The sequence below is a fragment of the Girardinichthys multiradiatus genome, chromosome 7, assembly GCF_021462225.1.
Source record: "Girardinichthys multiradiatus isolate DD_20200921_A chromosome 7, DD_fGirMul_XY1, whole genome shotgun sequence".
In the NCBI taxonomy this organism is placed as follows: Eukaryota; Metazoa; Chordata; class Actinopteri; order Cyprinodontiformes; family Goodeidae; genus Girardinichthys; species Girardinichthys multiradiatus.
This window is the reverse complement of record NC_061800.1, coordinates 1805682-1833265: the sequence shown is the minus strand read 5'-3', so window position 1 is coordinate 1833265 and position 27584 is coordinate 1805682. Positions and strand designations below refer to the sequence as shown.

The window sequence follows — 27584 nt, the reverse complement described above, 5'->3', positions numbered from 1 at the left end:
CAGTCGGCTAGATTGGGACAATAAATTGAATTTGACAGCATTACTTTATAACTAGGATCGAATTGAAGTGTATTTAATTCAAAAATACTTTATTAATCCCAAACTTCATTTTAAACAAACTTAAATTTTGCTGAATCTTGAAACCATCTATATGATTAGATTAAACTGATTATGGATTTCTGAATATAAATTGGATTGTTTTGTTCTGTAAAGTACCATGGGATCATATTTGATGTGAATATTGTTGGGCTTGATAAAATGGGAAAGAAAATAGAGAAGAGCTTTGAACAGATTATGTTTGCCTTGTTCATGATGACATTATTAGATAGAGTGTTGGATGGGTGCAAAAACTTGTTATCACTCATGTAAAAACCTTGTGTTGCAAGGCACCTGCACTATGCCTTCCTCCCTGTGTGTGTGAGATCATTGTTATCTCTGTGTGAACCAGCCTCCTTTCTGTCTCACACACATACACCCTGTCTGAACTGTCTGTTGAACTGTGTATATAAATAAAGAGATAGGGTGTTAAAACTTTGTAGTTTCACTGAAAAGTGGGCTACCCTTGTCACAAGTAACTCCGACTGTATCGTTCTTACCTCTGAGTTGACTAAATAATACCTAACATTTATTGGTCCTTCGAAGCTGGATTAATTCAACAACCTTATTTCTCTTTGCTTTAACAGTGACTCTGGGATCCGTGGGGGAATCCTGACGTCGAGCGAAGCACCGCTGCACAGCCTCCTTTAGCCGGAGTGGCTGAAAGTCCCGGTGTGTGTGAATTCACACCTGGCCAGTGGGTTATCGCCTTCCTCTGCGCGGGGTGACTCTCACAGGGTCCAGAGAGTCACCAAGAAGTCAACTCCGAGGTGAGACAGTTTTAAAATACAGTTCATAGGAAAAGTACTTAACAGTCGTTGGTAGTGCGTCGCCGGTAAGGACGCTGCATTCGGATGGTTTTATTCCACCATGAAAGGAATAGTGACAAATTTGGTACAATTCCGCCGTGAAGGAGATTAAAGAAAATGACTGAGGATTATTCCCCTGTGAGGGAATAGAGTAAGCGCTATATAAATAAAAGAAGAAAAGTACTTAAAGGTTGTTGGTAGTGTGTCGCTGGTAAGGACGCTGCATTGGGATGGTTTTATTCCACCGTGAAAGGAATAGTGACAAATTTGGTACAATTCCGCCGTGAAGGAGATTAAAGAAAATGACTGAGGATTATTCCCCTGTGAGGGAATAGAGTAAGCGCTATATAAATAAAAGAAGAAAAGTACTTAAAGGTTGTTGGTAGTGTGTCGCCGGTAAGGACGCTGCATTCGAATGGTTTTATTCCACCGTGAAAGGAATAGTGACAAATTAAGGTAGGGCCCCGCCAAGAAGGGGGCCAAATAAAACGACTAAGGGTTATTCCTCTGCGAGGGAATAGCATAAGCGCTATAAAAGTAAAAAGAACGGAGTAAATTGAGCTCATAAAATAACACCAAGTTAACTTAGAAAAAATTACAAGGTACCTGAAACTAACTGTGTGACTGTGTTGTATGTGTATGGAGGACTAAGCATTTTAATAGAATCAGCAGGATTCTGCTAGTCCTGTGTTTTCTTTTGCCGAGATTAAAACTACGTACTGGTGACTTTGGAGATTCAGGTCGGATTTCATTCCAGAAAATTAACACTGCTGCGAATTAGTCGCAGTAGAAGGCCGTGTTAATGTCCTCTCCTTAAAGTCTCATGCCAGTGACCTTTTATCTGGGACATTCATACTACAATTAAACTAACATAAAACATAATGGGGAAAAAACAAAGTAAACAGAAAAATACTTTGGAGGGAGATGTAAAATTTATGGAGAATTATGTGGAAGGAGCAGGCATGATCTGCCCTAGGTGGAATAAAAAACATGGGTTTTTGGGCAAATTAGAAACAAAGGCTGTCTTAAAATTACAAGGGGATCTAAAATTTGAAATAATGAAAACTAAAAAGAGACAAAAGACAGGACAATTGAAGGTTGAATATAAACTGTCAGAAAAATGGTTGGAACAGAGCAAGCTGAGAGACATACAGAGGCAGGATAAGAGGGAGAAGCGAAAAGAAAAGTTAACAGACGCAGTTATGGTGCGGCAAGAGGAGGAGACTACAGCTGCTTTCAGACAGCAAAAGCGGCAGCCTCCAGGAGCGCAGCCGCCTGCTACACAGGCAGTGGTACAGCGTGAGGAGGAGGAAGAAGGCGCAGCCGCAGCACCTCCTCAAACCCCCGACCAAAAGCCAGATAAATCAAGCAACCCTCTTAAAACAGAAGAACAGAGGTCCTGGTCTCCTAATTTCTGGGGGAGCACAGGCGTACAAACTAGGAGTAAAAAAAAAACCACTACTGACCCCGGCTTATACCCAAATGAAGCCTCAAAGGCTCACGAACAGAAATTTCATCCATCTGAAAAAAAAATAATAATAATAGAGGAAGACACATTTCTTCTTGTAGAAGTGGCCAATCCAAACATAGGTAACGCTGATAATCCACAGCCGCCAACCATTCTAGTATATAGGCCATGGACGCAGGAAGACAGAACTGCTGCTTTAAAAGGTATCCCAAACATACAGGAAGGTGTACCGGAATTTTTAGCAGCTATCACAGAACTCAGAGGAAGTTTCCATCTTAATGGCAGAGAAATGCACCAGTGTCTTTCTCAGCTCTTTGGCCATCGCTGGTGTAGAGTAGCCGGAGATTTCACTGGAAATGATGCCCAGGGAAATTCAATGGCGCACAATTCAGCTGATTTAAGAGATGCCTTACGCATCCTTTATGATCGAATCAGAACAGAATACACACAGACAGCAGATTACGGCAAAATCTCACAATGTAAACAGAAAGATGAGGAAGACCCACAAGATTTTTTGGATAGAATGAGACGTGTTTTCAGAGCAAACTCTGCTATACCATACAATGAGGTAGAAGGCGGGGCATATCAACAGCAGCTGAAGAGAGCGTTTTTGCAAGGATTAAAACCTGAGCTCAGACGGTACATAGATAAACATTGGGTACACCAGAATACAGGCACTGTCACCCAGGCGTTGGAATATGCAGAACATGCACACAAAACGCACCAACACAGGAAAACAGACACATTCACAATGCAAGATGGTTTAATAACATTGCAACAAGTGTCAGCACACTCATCAAGGGGGAGGGGAAGATTTAGAGGCGGTGGGAGCAGAGGAGGGGGAGAATTCAAAAACACACAAAGCATTGTGTGTCGGAGGTGTGGCAAAACAGGGCATTACGCAAGAGGATGCAAAGTAAACTTACAAAGCTCCAGAGCAAGAGATGAGAACTGTTGGCTTTGCAACAAGCAAGGACATTTTGCAAGAGATTGTCAGGAGAAACCGGTATACAACCCCAACTCCAACCAAAATTGACAATTACCGCCTCAGCCCTCTGCAGGGGAAGAAGATAACTCTGATATGGAGGAAGTTGACATACAAGCAGCCTTAGAACTGATAGCGTTAAGCAAATCACAAGATTTATTCTACAAGAACATAATAATAAATGAAAAAGTGTACAACTGCTTGTGTGACACGGGGGCATGTAGGACAGTATTAACTGAACCCCCACCTGGAGTAAAATATTCTAACACTGCAGTACATGTTAGATCTGCAGCCGGTACATCAGAGGTCCATTATCTAAGCACACCGGTGATCATAAAAGAGCCTGAAACAGGATCCACATGCCAGGCTCCCGTTCTAATTAGTCAGAAATGTCCAGTAAATCTGCTAGGGAGAGACATTATGCAGAAGTTACACATAAACATCGTGTCTACAGAAACAGGCATGAAAGCTATTGTTGAGGAGGGAGCCCTAGTCGTACACGGGTCCTCACAACCACACTATTACTGGTCTCTAGATCTAGGACCATCTCCAACAGCTAGAGAGCTGCTAAGAAAAACAAGAGAAAAACAAATTTTTCAACAAACTCAGTACATGCCAGACAGTGAACTCCATGTGACTATGAGATACAAAAACACTGCAGGGCCAGATTATCAATATGACACTGTTTTTCATAGAGAGAATAATCAAACCGTTACCATACAGCATCTGTATGTTGACCCCAAAACAGGGAAATCCTCTGCCTCAGTCCTACTGTCGGAAAAACAACTACAACTGTTTAAAGACCACACCCCTCATCTATCACTGACTAAACCTGTAGGGGGTCAATGGAAGAATTCAGAACATTTTCTACAAAGAGCTGAGAGAGGGAGATATGAGGCATAAACAAACTCTGACTGGAAAATAGATCATAATATAGGGATCTGGAGACTCACTCTAGGGTGGGTGATCAAAGTACATCCAAAAACGCATATGGATGAAGCTGACTGAAAGCTACAGTGTCTGGCTGAAGAAAAACAAAATCTAAAACACTCTGCCTTGAAAGCTGTCCCACCTGAACTGTGGTCCCAATCATCAACTGATGTAGGACTAATAAAGGGGTTCCCACCATACAAGGTTAAACTAATATCTGAAAAAAGGCCATTAGTCCGTCAATACCCCTTAAAGCCAGAAGCCGAGGAAGGTATTAAGCCAGTAATACAGGACATGCTAAAATCAGGAATATTAAGAGAAGCCCCTGAAGCTACGTGTAACACACCTATTTTTCCAGTGCAGAAAGCCAGCACAGGAAAGTGGAGAATGGTTCAAGATCTCCGACAAATAAATGATATTGTACAGCATGCAGCTCCAGATGTTTCAAATCTGCACACATTGCTGCATTCACTGACCCCAGATAAAAAGTATTTCTCAGTAATAGATCTTAGTAATGCTTTCTTCACAGTACCACTGCATGAAGAATCACAGCATTTGTTTGGTTTTCAGTTTAAAGGAAAGAAATACACCTATACTAGGCTTCCACAAGGTTTCAGTGAAAGCCCACATGTATATACACAAGCATTAAGGTACTCAATGAGCACCTGCATAATACCAGAACACAGTCAAGTTCTGCTATATGTGGATGACATTTTAGTAGCATCAGACACAGAAAAACACTGTGAAGAGGCCACAATTACTGTGTTAAAGCACCTACACCAAACAGGCCACAAGGCGTCAAGAGATAAGCTGCAGTTTTGTAAAAATGAAGTAGTTTATTTAGGGCACACACTGTCACAGAATGGACGCTCCCTGCTGAATAGCAGAAAAACAGCCATACATGAAGCCCCAAAACCAATAACAAAGCAGCAAATGATGTCCTTTTTAAGACTTTGTAATTTCTGCAGAGAGTGGCTGCCCGACTATGCAGCCATAGTGCAACCATTACAATCTATGATTTATGGAACAAACATGACATTAAGGGACAAAATTATTTGGACAGAAGAGGGGGAAAAAGCATTTATTAACTTAAAGAACTTACTGCAAACCACAGTTACATTAGCCTTACCAGACTACAGCCAACCATTCACGCTGTGCGTGGACTCATGTCAGGGCTATATGAAAGCTGTACTGACACAACCCTTTGGGTCTAAAGATAGACCCCTAGCCTTTTACTCAAAGAAACTTGACGCGGTGGCCGGGGGTTTTCCTGCGTGTTTGCAAGCATGCTCAGCTGCCGCTGAAGCAGTGAAGCAAACAGCTGAAATAGTTCTATGCCACCCGCTGACGTTAAAAGTTCCCCATTCTGTTTCACTTGTTTTACTACAGACCTCACTTCCTTTTTTGACACATGCAAGACATATTGCATTAACTTCTCTACTACTCTCACAACCAAATATTACCTTGCAAAGACGTGGCCCGTTAAATCCAAGTACCTTAATACCTACGGCAGAGGACGGACAGCCACATTCATGTAAAGCAAAAGTAGAAGAGGACACCAAACCCAGACAGGACATTTCCCAAACGCCACTGCCTAACTCACAAACTGTGTTTGTAGATGGGTCAGCATCAAAAGATGAATATGGGAAAAATAGAGTTGGTTACGCAGTGACAACCATTGACAGCATAATAGAAGCTAAATCCTTGCCCAAAACATGCTCAGCCCAGACTGCAGAGTTGTATGCTGTAGTGAGAGCATGTGAACTACATGAGGGACAGATACTTACTATATACACAGACAGCCAATACGTTTTTGGATCAGTACACCACCATGCTAAAATCTGGCAGAATAGAGGTTTTAAAACATCATCAGGAACAGAGTTAACACATTTTAATCTTTTGAAAAGATTATTATCAGCAATACAGCTACCTGGTAAAATAGCACTCTGTAAATGTAAGGCTCACCAAACAGATTCTAGCATGGAAACAAAGGGGAATACTTTTGCTGACATAACTGCAAAGAAAGCTGCAACAGAACCCCTAACACTAAAAATGACTGACCTGCTATTTATAGACATGTCAGTACTGAAAGATGCGCAACAGACAGCAACCAGTACTGAAATAAAGGCCTGGCTGAAAAGAAGAGCTGAGAAAAAAGATGATATATACCACATAGAAAACAAACCCGTTTTACCAAAAAATCTATATAAAACGGCGGCGGTGGTGACTCATGGTAAATGCCACGTGTCACAGAGAAATATGTCACATCTGGTGAAACATCAATTCTATGCTTTAAATTTTTCTGACTATGCAAAGAATTTTTGTAGATCATGTATTATCTGCTGCAAACATAATCCACAGGGGAACATGAGACCCAAAAGAGGCCAGTTCCCAGCAGCAATCCATCCCTTTCACACGATACACATGGATTTCATAGAGTTATCATGGTCAGGGGGAAAGAAATATTGTTTAGTGGTTATAGATGCATTTTCAAAGTGGGTTGAGATGTATCCTGCGAAACACTGTGATGCGCTCACGGTGGCAAAAAGTTTAGTGACACATTTCTTCCCTACATATGGTATCCCAAAAATCATAAGATCAGATAATGGGACTCATTTTGTAAATAATGTAATAGAACTGTGCTCTAAAGCATTAGGGTTTCAGTTAAAAAATCATTGTTCTTACCACCCACAATCTGCTGGGCTGGTTGAACGAACAAATGGGACAATAAAAAACAGACTGAGAAAAACAGTTGAGGAGACAGGCAGACCGTGGCCAGACTGTCTGTCTCTGGTCAAACTATGGATGAGAATAACTCCAAATCAATCTGGGCTCACTCCATTTGAAATAGTACATGGCAGACCGTTTCCTCTGCCTTCTGATATGAATGAAATAGAGAAAGCACAGCAGGAAACTTCATTAGCTGAGTGGATGAACAAAATGTTGCAGACAAAAGAAGCACAAATGTCCAGTGGTCTGCCGATAATCTCTGCTCCTATTCCACAGAACGACCTGAGGCCTGGAGACCTGGTCCTGATTAAGACACTCCACAGGAAGGATTGGAGCACCCCCTGCTGGAAAGGGCCGTTTCAAGTACTCCTGACAACGCCCACAGCTCTGAAAATAGCAGAGAGGCCTTCCTGGATCCATAAAAGCCACTGTAAGCCAGTTTTGCCGTTACAGGAGCCAAACCAACCGACGGGGTAAGCAGAAGGAAGTCCGGATTCAAAGGGGTTGGAGGACCCATATGGCCCAGCGTCTCAAACCGGTGAAGAAAACAGCTGATCTGCGCCCAATTATAAAATGGCTCTCTGTAACATGTGGACAGGACTGATAAGCCTGAGCTTAATTCTGGTAGCAGGACTCTTTCTCTATCTAAAGCAGGATCCACAGGAGGGGATACCGAACCAGAAGAGATGGACATCAGACGGGACCCATCTCAGACCACTGACGGAAGGACATGACACACACCCATTTCTGCAAAATTACTGGTATCGTTATGTGTATGACACAGCCAAAACTCAAAATAAAACTGATTGTTTTGTGTGTTCTATAATGCCCGTGCATTCCCAAGGCCCCACCATATATGTCAAAGCTATGAACCTCACCGAGACAAGTTGCGCCATATCAATGGGCCTGATAGGATACACAGATAAACAGTTCTTTCTTATGCCAAACCAATCTTTCATATTTAACACTTCTGGAATGTGGACAGATAAAAATCAGATCGTTGTGAATTATACACTGCGCAGTGACCAGAGATTAAATTATAGCTGTGACCCAGAAAACTGCACTTGCGACAGAAAACAATGGCAACCTCTCAACATTACAGGGAAATCAGAACCATTCAAAGCATATGTAACAGACCCCGGAAACCATCGACACTGAATAAGACAAAATATTACAGGGAATCATACTCATTTTGTAGGGAATACTACAAAATGTAACTACTTCTACACTTACAGGAATAATCCCGGAAACGGCACATACTGGATAGAAGGGGTGGCATGGTTATGTGATAATAACGCTTATGTACTTCCACCCAGCTGGTATGGTGTATGTGCCCCAGTTTTTACATCAGATCACACTGTGGTACTTAGTAAGCAGACTATAGTTATACCACATAGGAGATCAAAAAGGGAGATAGATGTTAAACCACATGACCCCATTTGGGGAACAAATGTCCCAGATGAATTTAAACTTTGGTCTAAAGATGATAAAACATTATTATCTCTCTTACCCTGGTTAGGTGTGGGCAAATTAATGCTGCGCGTGGAAACTTTAAGTTATCGATTTGGATTGTTTCTAAATAACTCCATAATAGTAGAAGAGGGTCAAAACACAGAAATGAGCGCTATGCGAGCCATGATAATTCAGAACCGCATGGCTTTGGATATTCTAACAGCATCAACGGGGGCGTTTGTGTTCTATTGAATAACACCTGTTGCACATATATCCCAGATAATATACACTCTGCAAACATAACGGGAGCATTAAACAACCTACAGAATCTGCAAAATGTCATGACACATGACCTCCCAGATCCTACCTCTTCTTGGTTAGATTGGATGCTCACAGGGGGATGGATAAATCTGTTTAAGGTTCTCTTAGTTGCAGTAATAGCATGCATGGGCCTTCTGTGTCTCCTGTCAATATGTATTATCCCATGTTGCAAATGCATGGTACAAAGAATAGTAACTCAGTCAGTCATGGTGGCATATGCAACACTGAACCAGGTAGAAATGCACGAAAATGAAGGGGACGATTATGATGACATGTTGTAAATAAATCACATCAAAAGCCTGAATGTACTCATACATTGTATTTCATAAAATGACCTTACAGCAGAAAATCGAAAGAAGTTGTTGCTTAAGTGAAATGAGAAAAAGTACAATGATGACATAAACAGGGCAGATTTTTAAATTCCTTTATTATGTTTCACTGTTTTCATTAATTAAGTATTATTCTTTTGTTTTTATGATTTCAAGTATTATTCTTTTATTTTTATTTCAAGTATTATTCTTTTGTTTTTATGATTTCAAGTATTATTCTTTTATTTTTATGATTTCAAGTATTATTCTTTTATTTTTATGATTTCAAGTATTATTCTTTTATTTTTATGATTTCAAGTATTATTCTTTTATTTCAAGTATTATTCTTTTATTTTAATGATTTCAAGTATTATTCTTTTATTTTTATGATTTCAAGTATTAATCAACATTTAACTTTTCATGGTCGCCGAGGGCGGCGGGGCCGTATGAGTATTTCCCACAAAATATAATCTGTTTACCGTCCGTGGGTTTTCGCTCATACAGAGTATTTTTCTTACTCGTTTTTATATTAAATGTTTTTACTTGTGATAAAAGGAGGGACATAAATGTTAGGTATTATTTAGTCAACTCAGAGGTAAGAACGATACAGTCAGAGTTACTTGTGACAAGGGTAGCCCACTTTGCAGTGAAACTACAAAGTTTTGACACCCTACCTCTTTATTTATATACACAATTCAACAGACAGTTCAGACAGGGTGTGTGTGTGTGAGACGGAAAGGAGGCTGGTTCACACAGAGATAACAATGATCTCACACACACAGGGAGGAAGGCATAGTGCAGGTGCCTTGCAACCCAAGGTTTTTACATGAGTGATAACAATTTTTTGCACCCATCCAACATAGAGCAACATGATGACTCCTAATACACTCATGTGATTTTTTGTAGCAAAGTAGGCTACTGGCATAAATTTTATTAGATTTACCAAGTGTTATTATATCTGACATGCCATTTACCTAATTCAAAGATCTGAAAAGCATAATTTTTACTTGATTACGACAGAATAAGGGATGGATTAAAAAATAAACTCAAAACACTTACCTCATGTCCCACTTGCACTTCATCACAGACCCCTTTATTGGGGCCCTCTTGTTTTGGATGAGCACACACTGGCATGTACTCAACTCTTACGTTGTCAGGAAGAATGTCATGAGTCACTGTCACTTTAGATGATAATTTCTGTAACAATATACTAATTAGCATTTTGGAAAATGTGTACAAATCCAACATACAATCTCTTTTTGAAATGAGCACATTCAACAGAACAGTACAAGATAATAAACAGCAGACTTACATTGTACGCCCCTTCAATCAGCTGAACAACATTTTTGGAATCTGATGACAAAACTCCCACCTCTGACTTTGGAATCATTTTGGTGAGTTCCTACAAAAGCATGAAATTAACTGATTTTAGATTCCTTTTACATTTTTCCGATATTATTAAAGCTAGTAGCATTAAATGAAATGTTTATGTTTACCATGTAAACGTCCTTCATGTTTTCTGTTACTGCAAATATTGGCTGAATATTGTTTTGTTCCAGCTGCAAAGCTAATTGTCCAACAGATGGGTAGTCCTGCACAGAATACATGGAGCAATCTTTTAAGATTGTAAGAAAAAATTTCAAAAGCAGGTATTTTACTATTTGATTTTTGTCATTAACCCAGTTACAAACACTTGGATTATGTCAGGCTTCTCTTAATAAAATGTTTAAACTCACTTGTCAAGCTCTGTCTCAAATTGTTGCCAGTAAAAGAAACACAAATCTATACATACCAACTCACTACTTTTGACATAAAGGTTGTTTTCCATGTGGCAGAGTTCATCATTGGGTTCTAGAATTCCAGCCAGTTTTCCATCCCCAGCCATGTGGAATCCATCATCCGTGGCCAGCACAATTAACCGAGTGCTGCTGTTCCTCCAGCCTATTTTATCCTGTGAAGTGTGTGTCCGAAAGGTGTAAAAGGTCAGATTTCCTCACAAACATAAACATCCATCTTTATTGGAAATTTTAAAACTACAGTCCATAGTACACATTCAATAAAACTGAATGCAACTAATGATGCCATCAGTTAGTGAACCAATTCAATTCAATTCAGTTTATTTCTATAGCGCCAATTCACAACACATGTCGTCTCAAGGCACTTCACAAAAGTCAGGTTTATGCATTCCAATTAATCCTAACCATTGAACAGTTCAGTCAGATTAAGTTATTTATTAAAATTGGGTAAAACGTTTTTCTATCTAAGGAAACCCAGCAGATTGCATCCAGTCAGTGACTTGCAGCATTCACTCCTCCTGTATGAGCATGTAGAGACAGTGGACAGTCACTGGCATTGACTTTGCAGCAATCCCTCACACTGAGCATGCATGTAGCGACAGTGGAGAGGAAAAACTCCCTTTTAACAGGAAGAAACCTCCAGCAGAACCAGGCTCAGTGTGAGCGGCCCTCTGCCACGACCGACTGGAGGTTTGAGAGAACAGAGCAGAGACACAAAGAGAACAAAGAAGCACTGATCCAGGAGTACTTTCTATGGGAAGGAAAAGTAAATGTTAATGGATGTAGCTCCTTTAGTCATTTCACCTAGAAAGAAAGAACAGATAAACTCTGAGCCAGTTTTCAAGATTAGAGTCTGAAAGAGAGCACATAGAATTAGTTACAGTACAAGCTCAGTCAGTAGCCATGTCTTGGAGAGAGAAAGGGTTAAACACTAAAAGACAGGGCCATGTGGATCATCAGTAGAAGGTGAGCATTAAGTTGTTGGTAGCAGAAGCTTGGACGATGCCCCCCTCCAGAAAGGTGTCACAGGTAGACACAGAGTCAGGCCAGGTGTAGCTTCTAGGAAGAAAAAAGAGAGAACATAAAGTTAAAAGCTGAAATAACAGCAAATAATGCAAAATTGGAGAGTAGTGTGAGAATGTAGCGAAGAGGGTGAAAGTGGTCATTAGGTCCTCCAGCAGCCTAAGCCTATAGCAGCATAACTACAGAGATAGCTCAGGATAACCTAAGCCACTCTAACTATAAGCTTTACTAAAAAGGAAAGTTTTAAGCCTAGCCTTAAAAGTACACAGTTTGTCCATCTAGAGACCACTGATGGTTATTGTTATACTAAAAACCACAACGATTGGGATACCTCTCTCAGTCAGACTGATTATAACCATTGGAAAAGAGAAGGGGTCATACAGGTAGCAGAAATGGAGGGTGTGTTTGCACCTCAACCATAACTGAGCCGGTTTAGGCTAAACCCGACTCCCCCTTACTCCATCCAACAGGGAGGGAGGAAGGCTCCCTCCCTGATAACCTAAGCCACTCTAACTATAAGCTTTATCAAAAAGGAAAGTTTTAAGCCTAGCCTTAAAAGTAGACAGGGTGTCTGCCTCACAGACTAAAACTGGGAGCTGGTTCCACAGGGGAGGAGCTCAATAACTAAAGGACCTGCCTCCCATTCTACTTCTAGAGACTCCAGGAACCACCAGTAAACCTGCAGTCTGAGAACAAAGTGCTCTGTTAGGAACATATGGACCAATCAGATCTCTGATGGATGATGGAGCTAAATCATTAAGGGCTTTATATGTGAGGAGTATGTTGTCTCACTTGCTGAGGATGAAGTAATCATCTTTGGGAGTATGTCAAAGATTTTATTTTTAATAGAATCAATTTTATTTAAGAAGAATCCCATAAAGTCATGGCTGCTAAGAGCTAAGGGAATGGATGGCTCAACAGAGCTATGACTCTGTGTAAGTTTAGCAACTGTACTAAAGAGAAACTTAGGATTATTCTTGTTCTCTTTTATTAATGATGAGAAATAAGCTGCTCTAGCTTGGTGAAGTGTCTTTTTATACAACAGTAGGCTATTTTTCCAGATTAAGTAGGAATCCTCTAGGTGTGTAGAGCGCCATTTTCTCTCCAATTTTCTAACATTGGGCTTTAAGGTACGCAGCTCTGAATTAAACCAGGGAGCTAGCCTCCTATGAATAATTACCTTCTTTTTCAAGGGGGCTGCATTGTCTGAAGTAACACTATGAACAAAAGAATCAATTTGTGAAAGGGAAGAAACTAAATTATTGCCCTCCACTGTGTTTTTCAGTGATAATGAGGAAATCAGACGTGGAACAGATTCTTTAAAGGTTGTTACAGCATTGTCTGATAATGATTTACTATAATGAAATTTTCTTTCAGGTGTGGAGTACTCGGTTAAATTAAACTCAAAGGTTATTAAGAAATGGTCAGACAGGACAGGGTTATGAGAGAATATTGTTATGTCTTTACACTCAATGCCATATGTCAGCACAAGGTCCAGAGAATGAAGACAAAGGTGGGTAGGTTTGTTAATGTTTTGAGCAAAGCCGATTGAGTCTAAGATAGCATTAAACGCTATTTTTAAGCTATCACTTTCAGTGTCAACATGAATGTTAAAACCCCCCACTATAATAACTTTATCTGTATTTAAAACTAAATCAGATAAAAGGTCTGAAAACTGATCTAAAAATTGAGAGTAAGGGCCTGGTGGATGATACAAAACAGCAAACAGAAGAGGTTTTAGTGCTTTGCAATTTGGATGAGGAAAACTAAGGATTAAATATTCAAAAGAGTTGTAGCTATTGATTGGTCTGGGACTAATCAATAAATTGGACTGAAAGATGGTTTCTACTCCTCCTCCTCGCCTGGTATTTCGAGGAATGTGAAAATTTAAATAAGTAGTAGTTGACTCATTTATAGTAACATAATCCTCTTGCTGCAGCCAGGTTTCTGTGAGGCAAAATAAATCAATCTGATTGTCACAAATCAGGTCACTAACTAGCAAAGTCTTTGAAGAGAGAGATCTTATGTTCGGTAAGCCACATTTAATTGTTTTATTTTTCTTTTTAGTCTGTGATGTATTTATTTTTATTAGATTTTCCTGATTTCCTCCTTTTAGATTATTTTTTAATCTATTCAATTTTGGCCGTGGGTGAGACACTGTCTTAATAGGGTAATGGGTGGGTAGCAGTACAGAAGCTGCAGAGAGGAGTGTTAAACTACGACCCTGCTTCCTGGTCTGAACCCTGGGTTGTCAGAGTTTTGGAGAACTAATAAATTCGGCCAGATTCCTAGAAAGAAGAGCTGCTCCATCCAAAGTGGGATGGATGCCGTCTCTCTGGATCAGACCAAGTTTTCCTCAAAATGTTCGCCAGTTATCAATGTAGCCCACATTGTTTTCTGGACACCACCTAGACAGCCAGCGGTTGAATGACAGCATGCGGCTAAACATGTTGTCACTGGTCAGATCAGGGAGGGGACCAGAGAAAATTACAAAGTCCGACATTGTTTTGGCAAACTTACACACTGAAGCAACACTAATTTTGGTGACCTCCGATTGACGTAACCGAGTGTCATTACCGCCAGCGTGAATAACAATCTTACTGTATTTACGCTGATCCTTAGTGAGCAGTTTCAGGTATGATTTGATGTTGCCCGTTATGGCCCCTGGCAGACATTTGACTATGGTCACTGGTGTCTCTAGTGCCAGGTTTCTGACTATGGAGCTGCCAGTTACCAGAGTTGGCTTCTCAGCAGGTGTGTCACTGAGCGGGGAAAATCTGTTAGAAACGCAGACGGGTTGGTGGTGACCTGTGGGCTGGGATCTAGGACTATGCTTTCTACGTACCGTCACCCAGCCGGCCTGAGGCCCCGGCTGCGCGGGCTCTGCTGAACGACTGCTACGGGGAGCTACCCTCGGTGGCTCCGCGCTGACTAAGGGGCCTTAGCTATCTGCTGGTTTTTCAACAGTGTGGAGCCGGGCCTCCAATTCCGACACCCTCGTCTCCAAAACTATAAAAAGGTTACATTTATTACACGTCCCATTATCACTAAAGGAGGCAGAGAACTAACTGAACATCTGACACAGACAGCAGGAGAGAGGAGAAGACTCAGAGAGAGAAACAGCAGAACGGGTAGTCATGGTGGAGCTAAAGCTAAGCTAACGACCCCTTACCTAGAGTTGCCAACCGTCCCTTGAAAAACGGAATAGATAGATAGATAGATAGATAGATAGATAGATAGATAGATAGATAGATAGATAGATAGATAGATAGATAGATAGATAGACAGATAGATAGATAGATAGATAGATAGATAGATAGATAGATAGATAGATAGATAGATAGATAGATAGATAGATAGATAGATAGATAGATAGATAGATAGATAGATAGATAGATAGATAGATAGATAGATAGATAGATAGATAGATAGATAGATAGATAGATAGATAGATAGATAGATAGATAGATAGATAGATAGATAGATAGATAGATAGATAGATAGATAGATAGATAGATAGATAGATAGATAGATAGATAGATAGATAGATAGATAGATAGATAGATAGATAGATAGATAGAGTGCCTCACTACAGTCTCTCGGGAAAAGGCGAAGTGTCAGTCCAGTGGAACAGCAGAGAGGTGGATGCAAGTTCTTCAGCAGCTGACATCCCCAACATCCAGGCTATTGTACCCTTTGTCCTCAGCATCCCTTCTTCTAGTGGGTTTGTGGAAAATATTTTCTCCATCATGAAAAATAAGTGGACTGATGTGAGGAACAAATGTTCTACAGAATTAATGAGAAGGGAGCTAATTGTCAGTCTAATTAATGAAATGTCCTACTCAGAGTTTTACTCGGTAGTCTTGAAAAGCAAACAACTCCTTGCAGCAGAAAGAGCTCAAATAAAATATAAATGGAAAAAATAGGTTGTTTCCACATAATTCAGCACTGCAGTTTTTAGTTCACTAGTTCAATATTTTTTTCACTACACCTGTACAGTCATGGCCTTTAAGGTACAAGTATTTATGTTTACAACTTTTCTACAGACTTTTTGTTTGCACTAAATGCACTATTACAAAAATGTTTTGCATTATACTGTTAGGCTTTTTTATATTGTTTTAAGTTAAGCAGGACGGAGGTCTTTTCAATAGTGGTTTATTTATTTTAGAAGAATATTTGTTTTGGTCTAGTAATTTTATTTTGCAAAAAGAATAAATTATTTTATAAATTGCTGAATTATTTTTTTTCCATGGATATTTGCATCAGTCAAAAACATGCATCGAATTAAACTTGGGTTCGAGTCCAATGTTTCCAAAGTTATTTCACACAAAAAAAAAGGGTGAAAAAAATCACCAGGCCGGTAGAGGTGCAGTCAGGGGGGTTGGATAGTCCTACCAGGAGGTGTCCCTTATTTATTTATCAAGGAGTTGGCAACCCTACCCTTACCACTACTAGAAAAATCATGTAAAACACGGAGAGTCCCCAAACGTTAAATGCAGCAACAGAAAATATGTGTTTTAACGTGCTTATGTACAGGTCCTTCTCAAAATATTAGCATATTGTGATAAAGTTCCTTATTTTCCATAATGTAATGATGAAAATTTAACATTCATATATTTTAGATTCATTGCACACTGAATTAAATATTTCAGGTCTTTTATTGTCTTAATACGGATGATTTTGGCATACAGCTCATGAAAACCCAAAATTCCTATCTCACAAAATTAGCATATTTCATCCAACCAATAAAAGAAAAGTGTTTTTAATACAAAAAACGTCAACCTTCAAATAATCATGTACAGTTATGCACTCAATACTTGGTCGGGAATCCTTTTGCAGAAATGACTGCTTCAATGCGGCGTGGCATGGAGGCAATCAGCCTGTGACACTGCTGAGGTCTTATGGAGGCCCAGGATGCTTCAATAGCGGCCTTTAGCTCATCCAGAGTGTTGGGTCTTGAGTCTCTCAACGTTCTCTTCACAATATCCCACAGATTCTCTATGGGGTTCAGGTCAGGAGAGTTGGCAGGCCAATTGAGCACAGTGATACCATGGTCAGTAAACCATTTACCAGTGGTTTTGGCACTGTGAGCAGGTGCCAGGTCGTGCTGAAAAATGAAATCTTCAACTCCATAAAGCTTTTCAGCAGATGGAAGCATGAAGTGCTCCAAAATCTCCTGATAGCTAGCTGCATTGACCCTGCCCTTGATAAAACACAGTGGACCAACACCAGCAGCTGACACGGCACCCCAGACCATCACTGACTGTGGGTACTTGACACTGGACTTCTGGCATTTTGGCATTTCCTTCTCCCCAGTCTTCCTCCAGACTCTGGCACCTTGATTTCTGAATGACATGCAGAATTTGCTTTCATCAGAAAAAAGTACTTTGGACCACTGAGCAACAGTCCAGTGCTGCTTCTCTGTAACCCAGGTCAGGCGCTTCTGCCGCTGTTTCTGCTTCAAAAGTGGCTTGACCTGGGGAATGCGGCACCTGTAGCCCATTTCCTGCACACGCCTGTGCACGGTGGCTCTGGATGTTTCTACTCCAGACTCAGTCCACTGCTTCCGCAGGTCCCCCAAGGTCTGGAATTGGCCCTTCTCCACAATCTTCCTCAGGGTCCGGTCACCTCTTCTCGTTGTGCAGCGTTTTCTGACACACTTTTTCCTTCCCACAGACTTCCCACTGAGGTGCCTTGATACAGCACTCTGGGAACAGCCTATTCGTTCAGAAATGTATTTCTGTGTCTTACCCTCTTGCTTGAGGGTGTCAATAGTGGCCTTCTGGACAGCAGTCAGGTCGGCAGTCTTACCCATGATTGGGGTTTTGAGTGATGAACCAGGCTGGGAGTTTTAAAGGCTTCAGGAATCTTTTGCAGGTGTTTAGAGTTAACTCGTTGATTCAGATGATTAGGTTCATAGCTCGTTTAGAGACCCTTTTAATGATATGCTAATTTTGTGAGATAGGAATTTTGGGTTTTCATGAGCTGTATGCCAAAATCATCCATATTAAGACAATAAAAGACCTGAAATATTTCAGTTAGTGTGCAATGAATCTAAAATATATGAATGTTAAATTTTCATCATGACATTATGGAAAATAATGAACTTTATCACAATATGCTAATATTTTGAGAAGGACCTGTATTAGAACAAGTAAGAGATATCACAGTAGAGAGAAATCAGATCAAACGAGAGAGCTTCACACACCAAACGATCCACTGACTGCAACAGTGAAAACAGGAAGTGACGAATGCACCTTACCACTATGATTGTTGCTGCTATTATGACACGTACATTATAAAATGCTCTAAAGACGTTTGGACCAAAAAGACATTGCTCCTTTAAGCGATAAGAAATATATTCATTCATTAATTGTCTACACCTGCTTGTCAGTGCAGGGTTGTTTGGTGCCTATCTCCAGCAGTCATTGAACAAGAGACAGGGTACATCCTGGACAGATTGGCAGTCCATCACAGCCCAACCCAATGGCACACAGGACAAAAATAGCCTGCACACACATACATATACCTATACCTAAGGGCAATTTAGAATAATCTTTCTGGACTGTGGGACGAAACCAGAGTACCCGGACATAACTAAAGCACGGACGGGAAGAACAAGCAAACTCCATGCAGAAAGGGCAGCCAGCAGTGCTACCAACTGTGGTACCGTGCAGCCCATGGAAAGAAAATATAACACTGAAAACAATATTTTCGGATCTTCAAAACTTTCTGGCTTAAATCTTGTAGAGGTGCTACCACATTATATTTGAATCTCTAAGTATTTTCACTTACATGGAACCAAATCTCAACCATTTTACCTACACAGTTTCATTGATTTTCAGATTGTTGCTAAAAGGCATCTATTTGGTAGAGTCCTTACCCCACATACAGCAGCCTGCATCATAGCATCAAGACTTCCTTCAGGAGAGTCCAAGTTCCCAGAAATAAACTGTCCGGCCACCTTTTTTTGGAACTCGTCCTGGCTTGATGTCATATTAAGCACATGTCTGTAGCCAAAGGCAGCCTGACAAAACTGATCATTTTCATCACATGGCTTCTCCAGTTTCTCCTTGTTGGTGTTGGTGTAAGGAAGGACTGTTTTATCAACAAAGGCACCAAACCCTGTAATTACACAGATGTTAAAAAAACGAACAAAACCAAACTTATTTCTAAAAACAACCTGCTGTCTTGAGCAATTTATCAGCCAAACTTGCAAGAAGCTTCAGAAAGAATGTTATTTGAAGCAAAGAAGAAGAGCAACACAAGATCCTGTTGTGGTTCTAGTTTCATTTCAGCTTGTGAATTTGTAAATCTTTGTATGTGCATGTCATATTGAAGGACACATACTTCTGACAGGAACAGATTGACAGTTTTGATGTTTTCATGATTTCACATAAAACATAATTTCATTTTATTGCATGGCATTTTATCAAACCTTTGTGAAAGTTTTTATTTTATTATTATTATTTTATTTCAATCTTCAGTTAAGTGTGAATTTTGTTCACTTTTATAAAAGACCAACTTTAAAAGGAACAACAGGTATTGTTTACTAACAAGTAAGTCATTTTTATATTCTTTCACATTAGTTACAGTCTAAAGCCTAGATCAATCTAAACTGTTGAAAAGAGCAACAGTAATACATTTTCAGTGACTCATGCTAAAATTCACTTCTACATTCAACATTCTGTGGCTACAGAGAGCAGCAGAAAGCTTGATGTATATTAAATGATTAAATGTGCCACAGAATTTACAGTAAAAATCTGTGGCCCAAAATAAAAACAACCAGAATCCCCTGGTACTGGATCAGTAGATCAGTTTCAGAGATTATTTAGGGTAACATAAGGTAAAAGGCTGCTGCAGAGCATTTTCATATATTTTTAAATGCGGAATTCAGCAATAAGTTTCTATATTACATTGCATGTATTACACTCACTGAATTTCCTCTTCTAGATGTAAATTATTGAGGTAATCTTTCTTGTCTCTGTATTTCCTAAAAAAACTATTGTCATTGTTTTCTAAATATGCTATTTGATTGTCACCTGATAATTCTACAAGATTAAATTCAGTAGATAAATTATACACCTAAAATCCTACTCATTGGTTTGTGACTTTGCTTACTGGTACTGACAAGCAAAATCATTTTAGTGTATGTTCTGAAATGCTCTAAGAATATAATTTGCATTCTATATCAACCAGAATATTTAGATTTTAATTCTAGTGTCATTACCTATTTTAGCATGTTTAGTAATTTTATTCAAAGCAGCAAAAAGATCTTTTCCCAGGCCTTTGACATTTTCCAGATCATCCTTCATGGAGTAAGAGAGATCCATCAGGTAGTACAGATCCACTGGGTAACCTTCAGCCCTCTTAAAGGAAACAGTGAATTTGTGTGGAAGCCCTGTAAACAGACAGGATGAAATCTGTTATACTACAGCGCTATTATATGCATGGACCCATTACAAATAAATTCCAAAATACTGTACAGTGACAATTAGTGCAACCTGTAAAATAAAAGAAAATTGTGTATTTTACAAGAAACATTTTATAAATTTGCTAGAATATAGAAAGTAAATAAATTATATTTGGTAATAGACAGTATACTAGACTAGGGTTGTACTGACCAGGTCTCAGTTTCAGCTTGATTTTTTGAGGACTCATTTGGACAGGTTCTTCAGTGTCAAATGAGCTGGACAGAGGGTCTTGCTGGGTAATCATCTCCATGTTTTGGGGGGAAATTATGTCTATTGTCTCGCAGCCTCTTGCTATCAGCTTTGCTTGAGTGTCACAGCGGACGGCTTCCTGCTCACCAGTTTTGGTAAAATTCTATATGAAAGCAAAGAAGAAACAAAAAATTATGTCACAATTTGTAGATGTTTTAGCTTTGTTTTTTGGGGGGTTGTTTTTACCATCTGTATATCTGTATATATATATAAATATATATATATACAGATATCTGTATATCTGTATATATATATATAAATATATATATATATATATATATATATATTTATATATATATATACAGATATACAGATATCTGTATATCTGTATATATATATATATACAGATATACATATATACAGATATATATACAGATATATATATATATATATATATATACAGATATATATATATATATATATTTGTATATATATATATATATATATATATATATATATACAGATATATATATATATATATATATATATACAGATATATATATATATCTGTATATGCACGGTGGAACAGTTGGTAGTAATGTTGCCTTGCAGCAAGAAGGTCCTGGGTTCAATTCCCAGCCTGGGGTCTTTCTGCATGGAGTCTGCATGTTCTCCCCGTGCATGCGTGGGTTCTCACCAGGTACTCCGGCTTCCTCCCACAGTCCAAAAACATGCCTGTTAGGTTAATTGGTCAATCTAAATTGCCCTTAGGTGTATGAATGAATGTGTGCATGGTTGTTTGTGTGTTGCCCTGCGATGGACTGGCGACCTGTCCAGGGTGTACCCCGCCTCTCGCCCATAGACTGCTGGAGATAGGCACCAGCTCCCCCGTGACCCACTATGGAATAAGCGGTAGAAAATGACTGACTGACTGACTATATATATATATATATATATAGGCAGGGGCTGAAAGTGAGCCGGTACGGTCCGGTACTGCGTACCACTAAAAGATTCTGCGCCGTTACGCAGTACCGGGAAGAGGGAACAACGGCTGTGTGTTATGAAGCCGTCATCCAGAACCAGTTCTGGCTGCAAAAACTCATGAGCACACAAAGATCAGATCCGCTACCAATAGGCAGTCTAAAACACGACTTAATCTGTTTATAAATATAGTTATTTTCCCCTCATTCCAAATAGTTTCTGAACTGTTCTGCTATGCTGGAGTCTCAATGCTCTTGCTTTGCTTCTTTCCCCTCGGAGCTCAAGGTTTTTGTGAATGGCCAGCCGTTAAAACGAGCACCGCTACGTTTAATGTCTGTCCGCTCGCAGCTAAATACCCCAGTTAAAAGCAAAGGGAGAGAAACTAGTTGCGTTTCATCTTATTTAGCTGAATTACAACACAGTACAGCTCGAAAACACCGCTTATAACCAGAGATTTCACATACATTACACGAGAGCACATGCGCGCTTACTTCCAAAACAGAACGATTGCCAAGGAGATTGGTGTGTTTGATTTAATGGACTGGGAGATTTTACACAGGTGGTGCACAGACATAAAAAAACGCCGCTTGCATTATGACAGGACTAACAATCTACGGACTTAAAAAAAAAACCTCCTCGAAAACAACTGAACTGTCAAATTTTTAACTTAAATGGAATCAAAACTTGACCACAATGCAGAGAACAATAACTTCTTTGTTCAAAAGAAAAGACGGAAACTAAAGAAAAGTTATGCATCAGAAAAGGGTTTATCATTGTTTCATATTGTCGAGTGATTCTAATTTCTGCCTTATACAGACAGCCTTCACTAAAATAAAGTATTGATACATTTTAATTAGTTTGAGTTTGGACTTTGCTGAGAGAGATCTCGAGGGGGGCACCGATGAGAGTAACAATTATCACACAGACAAATTATATATATATATATATATATGCATGCATATATGCCCCCAGTGCCTCCCCAGCCCCACCTCTAGCTCCGCCCCTAGGTACCGGCAAGAATTTAAAACTACTTTCCCCCTGGACAGCAAAGGTTTTTCCTTAAAGCTCTGTCATGTTTTATGAAAGAATCAAATACTTTTTTTGCTCAATAACGTGAAAATTAATTTAAACTTTTAGTAAATGCATATTTTTGGTTGATGTTATTCAATGTAATTATTTTGTTATGTGAGCAAAGTATCAATGTATATTACCCCAAATGTTTTTGACATTATGAATAATTAAACAAATTACAGAAGAACAAGTAACTAATAGAATCATCCGTTTAGGAAAATAAGGTTAAGTACCTAGCTTTCTGTGTCAAAAATATGTAATTTAGTGGTGTCCAACCTGGATAAATAACTAGAGGATCTGAGCACTACCACTACAATACTGTCACTGTAATGCTGGCCCTTTTGTGCATAGTGGCGCAGGAAGCCTTAGAAGATTACAGGCAGTTGCATTAAACCATGGTCTATTGTGAAACAGGAAAAAGGTTGGGTAATATCAGGCCTCGCCTTTGAGAGTTGCACCAATCTTCTGTTTGGTGACGAAGAATTGGTGATGAAGACAATCTAAAATAGAGTTCTTGTTCTCTAAGATTAGGCAACATCAACTTCTTATGTGACTCAGTTTGAAGTTGATATATTTAAAACTAAAGCGGGACATTCGCCAGTAAAACATGTAACTTCCTTTGCAAATGGCAATTTTTATGTGTTGATGAGTGGAGCGTTATGACATATGGAAACTTCTGTGGTGCTCACAAACTAAATGTATGGTATTTTAAAACCTTGGAAGGGTTGCTCTGAATCAGTTATGCGCTAAAAAGTAGGGGTCTGGAGGTTTGGAGCACCTGCTAGGACCTGTGTGGTGCCTGCGATCCATGCTGGTCTGGTGGATCTCTAGGTCCTGGGCTGCCAGTGGGGGGCTTGCTTCTCTTGGCTGGCGCAGGTTCTCCCTGACGGCTTCCGCTGGGAGGGGTGGCTGCTCTGTGGGGGCTCTCTCATGGTGTCTTTGGGGATCTCAGGAGTATCTCAAACCTTGGTCGGCGCTGGGCTGGTGTGGGTTCTGGTGGGATTAGAGGGCGCCAGTTGGGTAGCTGGGGGATTTATGCTTGGGGGGGAGTGTTATGCAGTGTCCCCACTCTGTTATATTTGGCCCCATCCTTCATCTTGACTTTAATGAGACACTTTAGGCTTAGGGGTTGGCGTGTGGGGGATTTGTTGTCAACAAGCAGTGGGGTCTCGTACACCCCAGCCACAACCCCAGTTTTTGATGCACTTTAGACATACACATTTGCATTTATCACAACACTTCACATTACCACAGACACACACAAAAACCCTGGAGGGGGATCTGGGAGGGTGTCTCCCACCATGGAGTCTGTGCCATTTCGGAAGAAACCAAGGGTGTGGGGATGGCTTGGGGATCTCTGACAGCACCCAGAGGTCTCTGACAGTGCCACACGTTTCTGTGAGTGCCCAGGCAATGTCAGAGAGTCTGGTGGCCTATGGCTCCTGAATGTGTATTGGGCTGGTTGAGGGTCTGTGCAGGGTTCTGGTGGGTATCCTCCCTCTAGACCTCTCAGCGACTGGTTCCCCAGGATGAAATACAATGTGCCCTTTCCTACCTTGATCCCTCCAGGTTCCGACTGCTGTGGGGAGCTTGTACTTGCCTGTGTTGGGGGCTCTGGAGGATCTCCCCTGCTTGGTGCTGGGTGGCCTTGGTGCCGGACGTTGGTGTGAGCCCTGGAGTCCTAGGAGGACCAGTTCCCTGGCCTGGTGTGTGAAGCTGGGGTTAGCGGTGTAGCTGATTTGGGCGGTGCTTGGTGTCCTGTCTCTCTCTCTGTGCCTCTTTGGCCTCACGTTTGCTACTCCGGTGGCTTGCTGGTGACATACTTCTGTGCTGGGCATATGGCTGCCCTGGGGCGAGGCTTTATGACTAGCTGTGGCCTTCCAGAGCCGGGTCATTTTGCTGGTGCTGTAGATTACAGGCCTTCTTTCGTTCTTGCCACATTCACAAATGTACATTTCCAGGTGACAAACTTGTACTCACACACACCCACTCAGCACATACACACTTATTTCTACATATTTTATCACCTACCCACAAACACATACACACACCCACGCACCAAGACACGATTGCTCAAAATGGTCGAAAATCATACAAAGATTTCTATAACATTAATGTGGCCTGTCTACTTTGATGCTGGATTGAATCTGGAATTAGTTAAATTAATCACACAATTAGGATACTGGCTTGAGATATCCTTTTTGTAGAGTAAAACTGCAGAGGCTTATGCATGTTACCATATTGTATGTCTGAAACATAGCGACAGGAGGCGTTAAAAACAAAAAAGCCGTTTTGCGCTACCTTTTAAAAATTTACAAAAATATAGTTATAAATATTTATATCACAACTGGTATAGGTACTGGATACTGGGGTAAATGTCATTCGAAAGTCAATATGTCAGGAACTCATTTATATATTTAGACACTGATGAATAATGAAATATAGAATGACTCATGTAGTACTGATTGCATTTTCAGTATATAGATGAATCCAAAATGCATATCAGTAGTGTTTATCCATCTATATACTTTAAGTAATGATACAAAAACTTTGTTTCTCACCAGTTGCTGACACCATGCACAGTATGGCCCAGATCTGATGCAGTCATCACAGGAGTTGATCACTGACTTAGAGCAAACTTCCTCTTGCTGACACAACCCTGCGAAGAAACCACAAAGTAAATGCAAGACATTCTCAGAAAGGGTTTACCATGAGAAAAATAAAGCGCTGTTGTTCCCAAAACACTTCAAATGTGCTTTTAATAGTTTGGTTCCTTCCTCCTAGAGCCATTCACTATACCTAGTGGTGAAATGCAGGTGAATTCCCATAGAATACAAGGTATTTCATTTTTACTTTCTTATTAGTATTATTTATAAGTAGCATGTTTTGTATTTGGAGACAACACTTCATATCTTTTGCAAACAATGAAGCTTCCTGCCCTATTGCAAGCAAAACTAAATTATATCGGTTGCTGTTATAACAATAAAAAACAATTTTTCACACTGAGATCTTTCTACTTTTAAATTAATTAATTTCTCTTGCTGGAAAAGTTTCATTTAAATGTTATTCATGCAGTTATTTTTTAATTTTGTTCAAGCTTACCGTCTTTGCCCAGCATAAGGAGCAGAAGTGAAAGCACGCACCAATCCATACTCTGATGGCAGAAAACAGACTAAACTTAATTCAAAAACAGTATACTTAACAAACCTGTAAAATTACTTAAACAACAGAAAAACTAAAGCTACAATGTTTGTGTAAAATATAATGGTTCTTGCAACAACATTACATCAAAGGTCTCTGTAAAACTGACATATAAGAAACTCAGAGAGATCATGTTGCAAGTAGTTAACACTTCACACCATAAAAGGAAAAAGCTAACAGTAGTGTCAGCTCGTCGGTGTACTTCCTTTTTCTAATTCAGCCCAACAAATTGCTCCTTTATCAGCAAAATACACATATCTTCTGTAAAATGCATTTGCTTTAGAATTATTACATATGAACATTTTATTTGACTGATACAGTTTTTTTGTAAAACTTTGAATCTTTAGGTTGATAACTTTTGTTCTTGGGTGATTGAACGTTCATCCCGTGTGACATCCGGTATATTTATTTTCCTGTTTCCACACTTGAAGATTTCAATTAAGACAACATTAAAAAGTGAAAATATTTTTAACTTTCAAATGAAGCTCTCATGATACACCCTTTGAGATTCAGAAACCAAAATAAAAAGCACAGTTCTATATTTTTGTGTCATAGTTAACTCAGCTTCTTCATTTGGCATTATGTTTGCTGTAGCACATTAAACCTTTTATAATTTTGATAAAGTTACATGGCAGAGCACTGACTTATTCTGTATGGTAAATTAGTTTGAAAACATATATAGTTTTTTCATCATATGTCACTCTCTTCACTTGCTGTTCTTCTCTAATGTATCTAATAATATCTACATTACCAGAATTTCATGTAGAAACAGAGAAAACTATCAGCATTGAAAATGAAGCATCAAATGGGACAATAAAAGCAGTTACTTACAGCTTTTGAAAGCAAACTTACTGCAAACCAGATGGTGCTTTTCTGCGTGGAGGCTGACAGTGGCGCTGAGCTACATTTAGCTGGGGAAGCACTGCCCACAAGGCAGGACGTTTAGCAGAACTAAGACCTTAAGTTCCTCATTTTCCTCAAACTGTTACTGTTAATGTAAAACATGCCTCTGAGAAAGTAAAAGTTACCGTATTATATTAAGAGTATGTATTCATTAGTTTTTTTTAATATAGTCATAAATAGCATGGGCTGATTATCTGTAAGAAACCTCTTAGTCATGAGGGGATAATTGTCATGGGTTCCTTCTAGTTGCCCATGTGGTGGGTCTGGACACCATCAAGTTGACTCCAAAAAGTGGAAAAAATCACGGAGGGCATGTCAGCATCTGAAGGTTGAGGTTTTTATTTACACACCTCCCAAAAACTGAAGTGCAGAGTAGCAGAAAAGATGAGAGGAAAAACTTGATATATACATGATATTTACAACTCCTTATCTTTCTCTTAGTGCTGCCCATCAACATGACCTCCTCTGTAACCAGGCCAGACTGAAACTCTTCTTATAAACCCTAAGCCCCACCCCACAATCAGATCAGCCAAAAATTAATCATTTATTTTACTACGTAGAAAAACCAAAACATTAATGACCCCAAAAACAATCAATATTAACTTCTTGCTTTTATTATGAAACTCTTGGTTTTCTTTAGTTAAAAATTATCTACCATTAAATGTTCTGGCAGAAGAGTACAAAGCGTTACGCCCACTTTTACTCAAGCTGCCACAGGCACCCGGACAACGCTACATGAGTGACTACAAACTTATATCATTATGTTTAAATGTGAATGTATGAGTACCGATTTCTACGTGCGCCTCCAAGTGTGCTCCCTTGGTCACCATGGACTACAAGAAGGAAA

General features: G+C 39.7%; 1 protein-coding gene across 2 annotated transcripts in view; it reads right to left on the bottom strand.

The window, feature by feature from the left end:
* Positions 1-26770, bottom strand: part of itgb2 (integrin, beta 2) — a 37779-nt gene extending 11009 nt beyond the window's left edge. Inside the window, exons 1-10 of one of the 2 annotated variants that reach the window (XM_047371432.1) lie at positions 26666-26770; positions 25736-25787; positions 25195-25292; positions 20543-20744; positions 20149-20319; positions 18802-19043; positions 10892-11050; positions 10596-10691; positions 10412-10501; positions 10159-10296 (exon numbers count right to left, since the gene is read on the bottom strand). In XM_047371432.1, coding sequence (XP_047227388.1) covers positions 10159-10296; positions 10412-10501; positions 10596-10691; positions 10892-11050; positions 18802-19043; positions 20149-20319; positions 20543-20744; positions 25195-25292; positions 25736-25784 — 1245 coding nt within the window. In that variant the 5' untranslated portion in view covers positions 25785-25787; positions 26666-26770. The remainder of the gene's footprint in view (positions 1-10158; positions 10297-10411; positions 10502-10595; positions 10692-10891; positions 11051-18801; positions 19044-20148; positions 20320-20542; positions 20745-25194; positions 25293-25735; positions 25788-26665) is intronic. The other variant, XM_047371433.1, reaches the window with a different exon arrangement.
* Between the last annotated feature and the right edge of the window lie 814 nt (positions 26771-27584).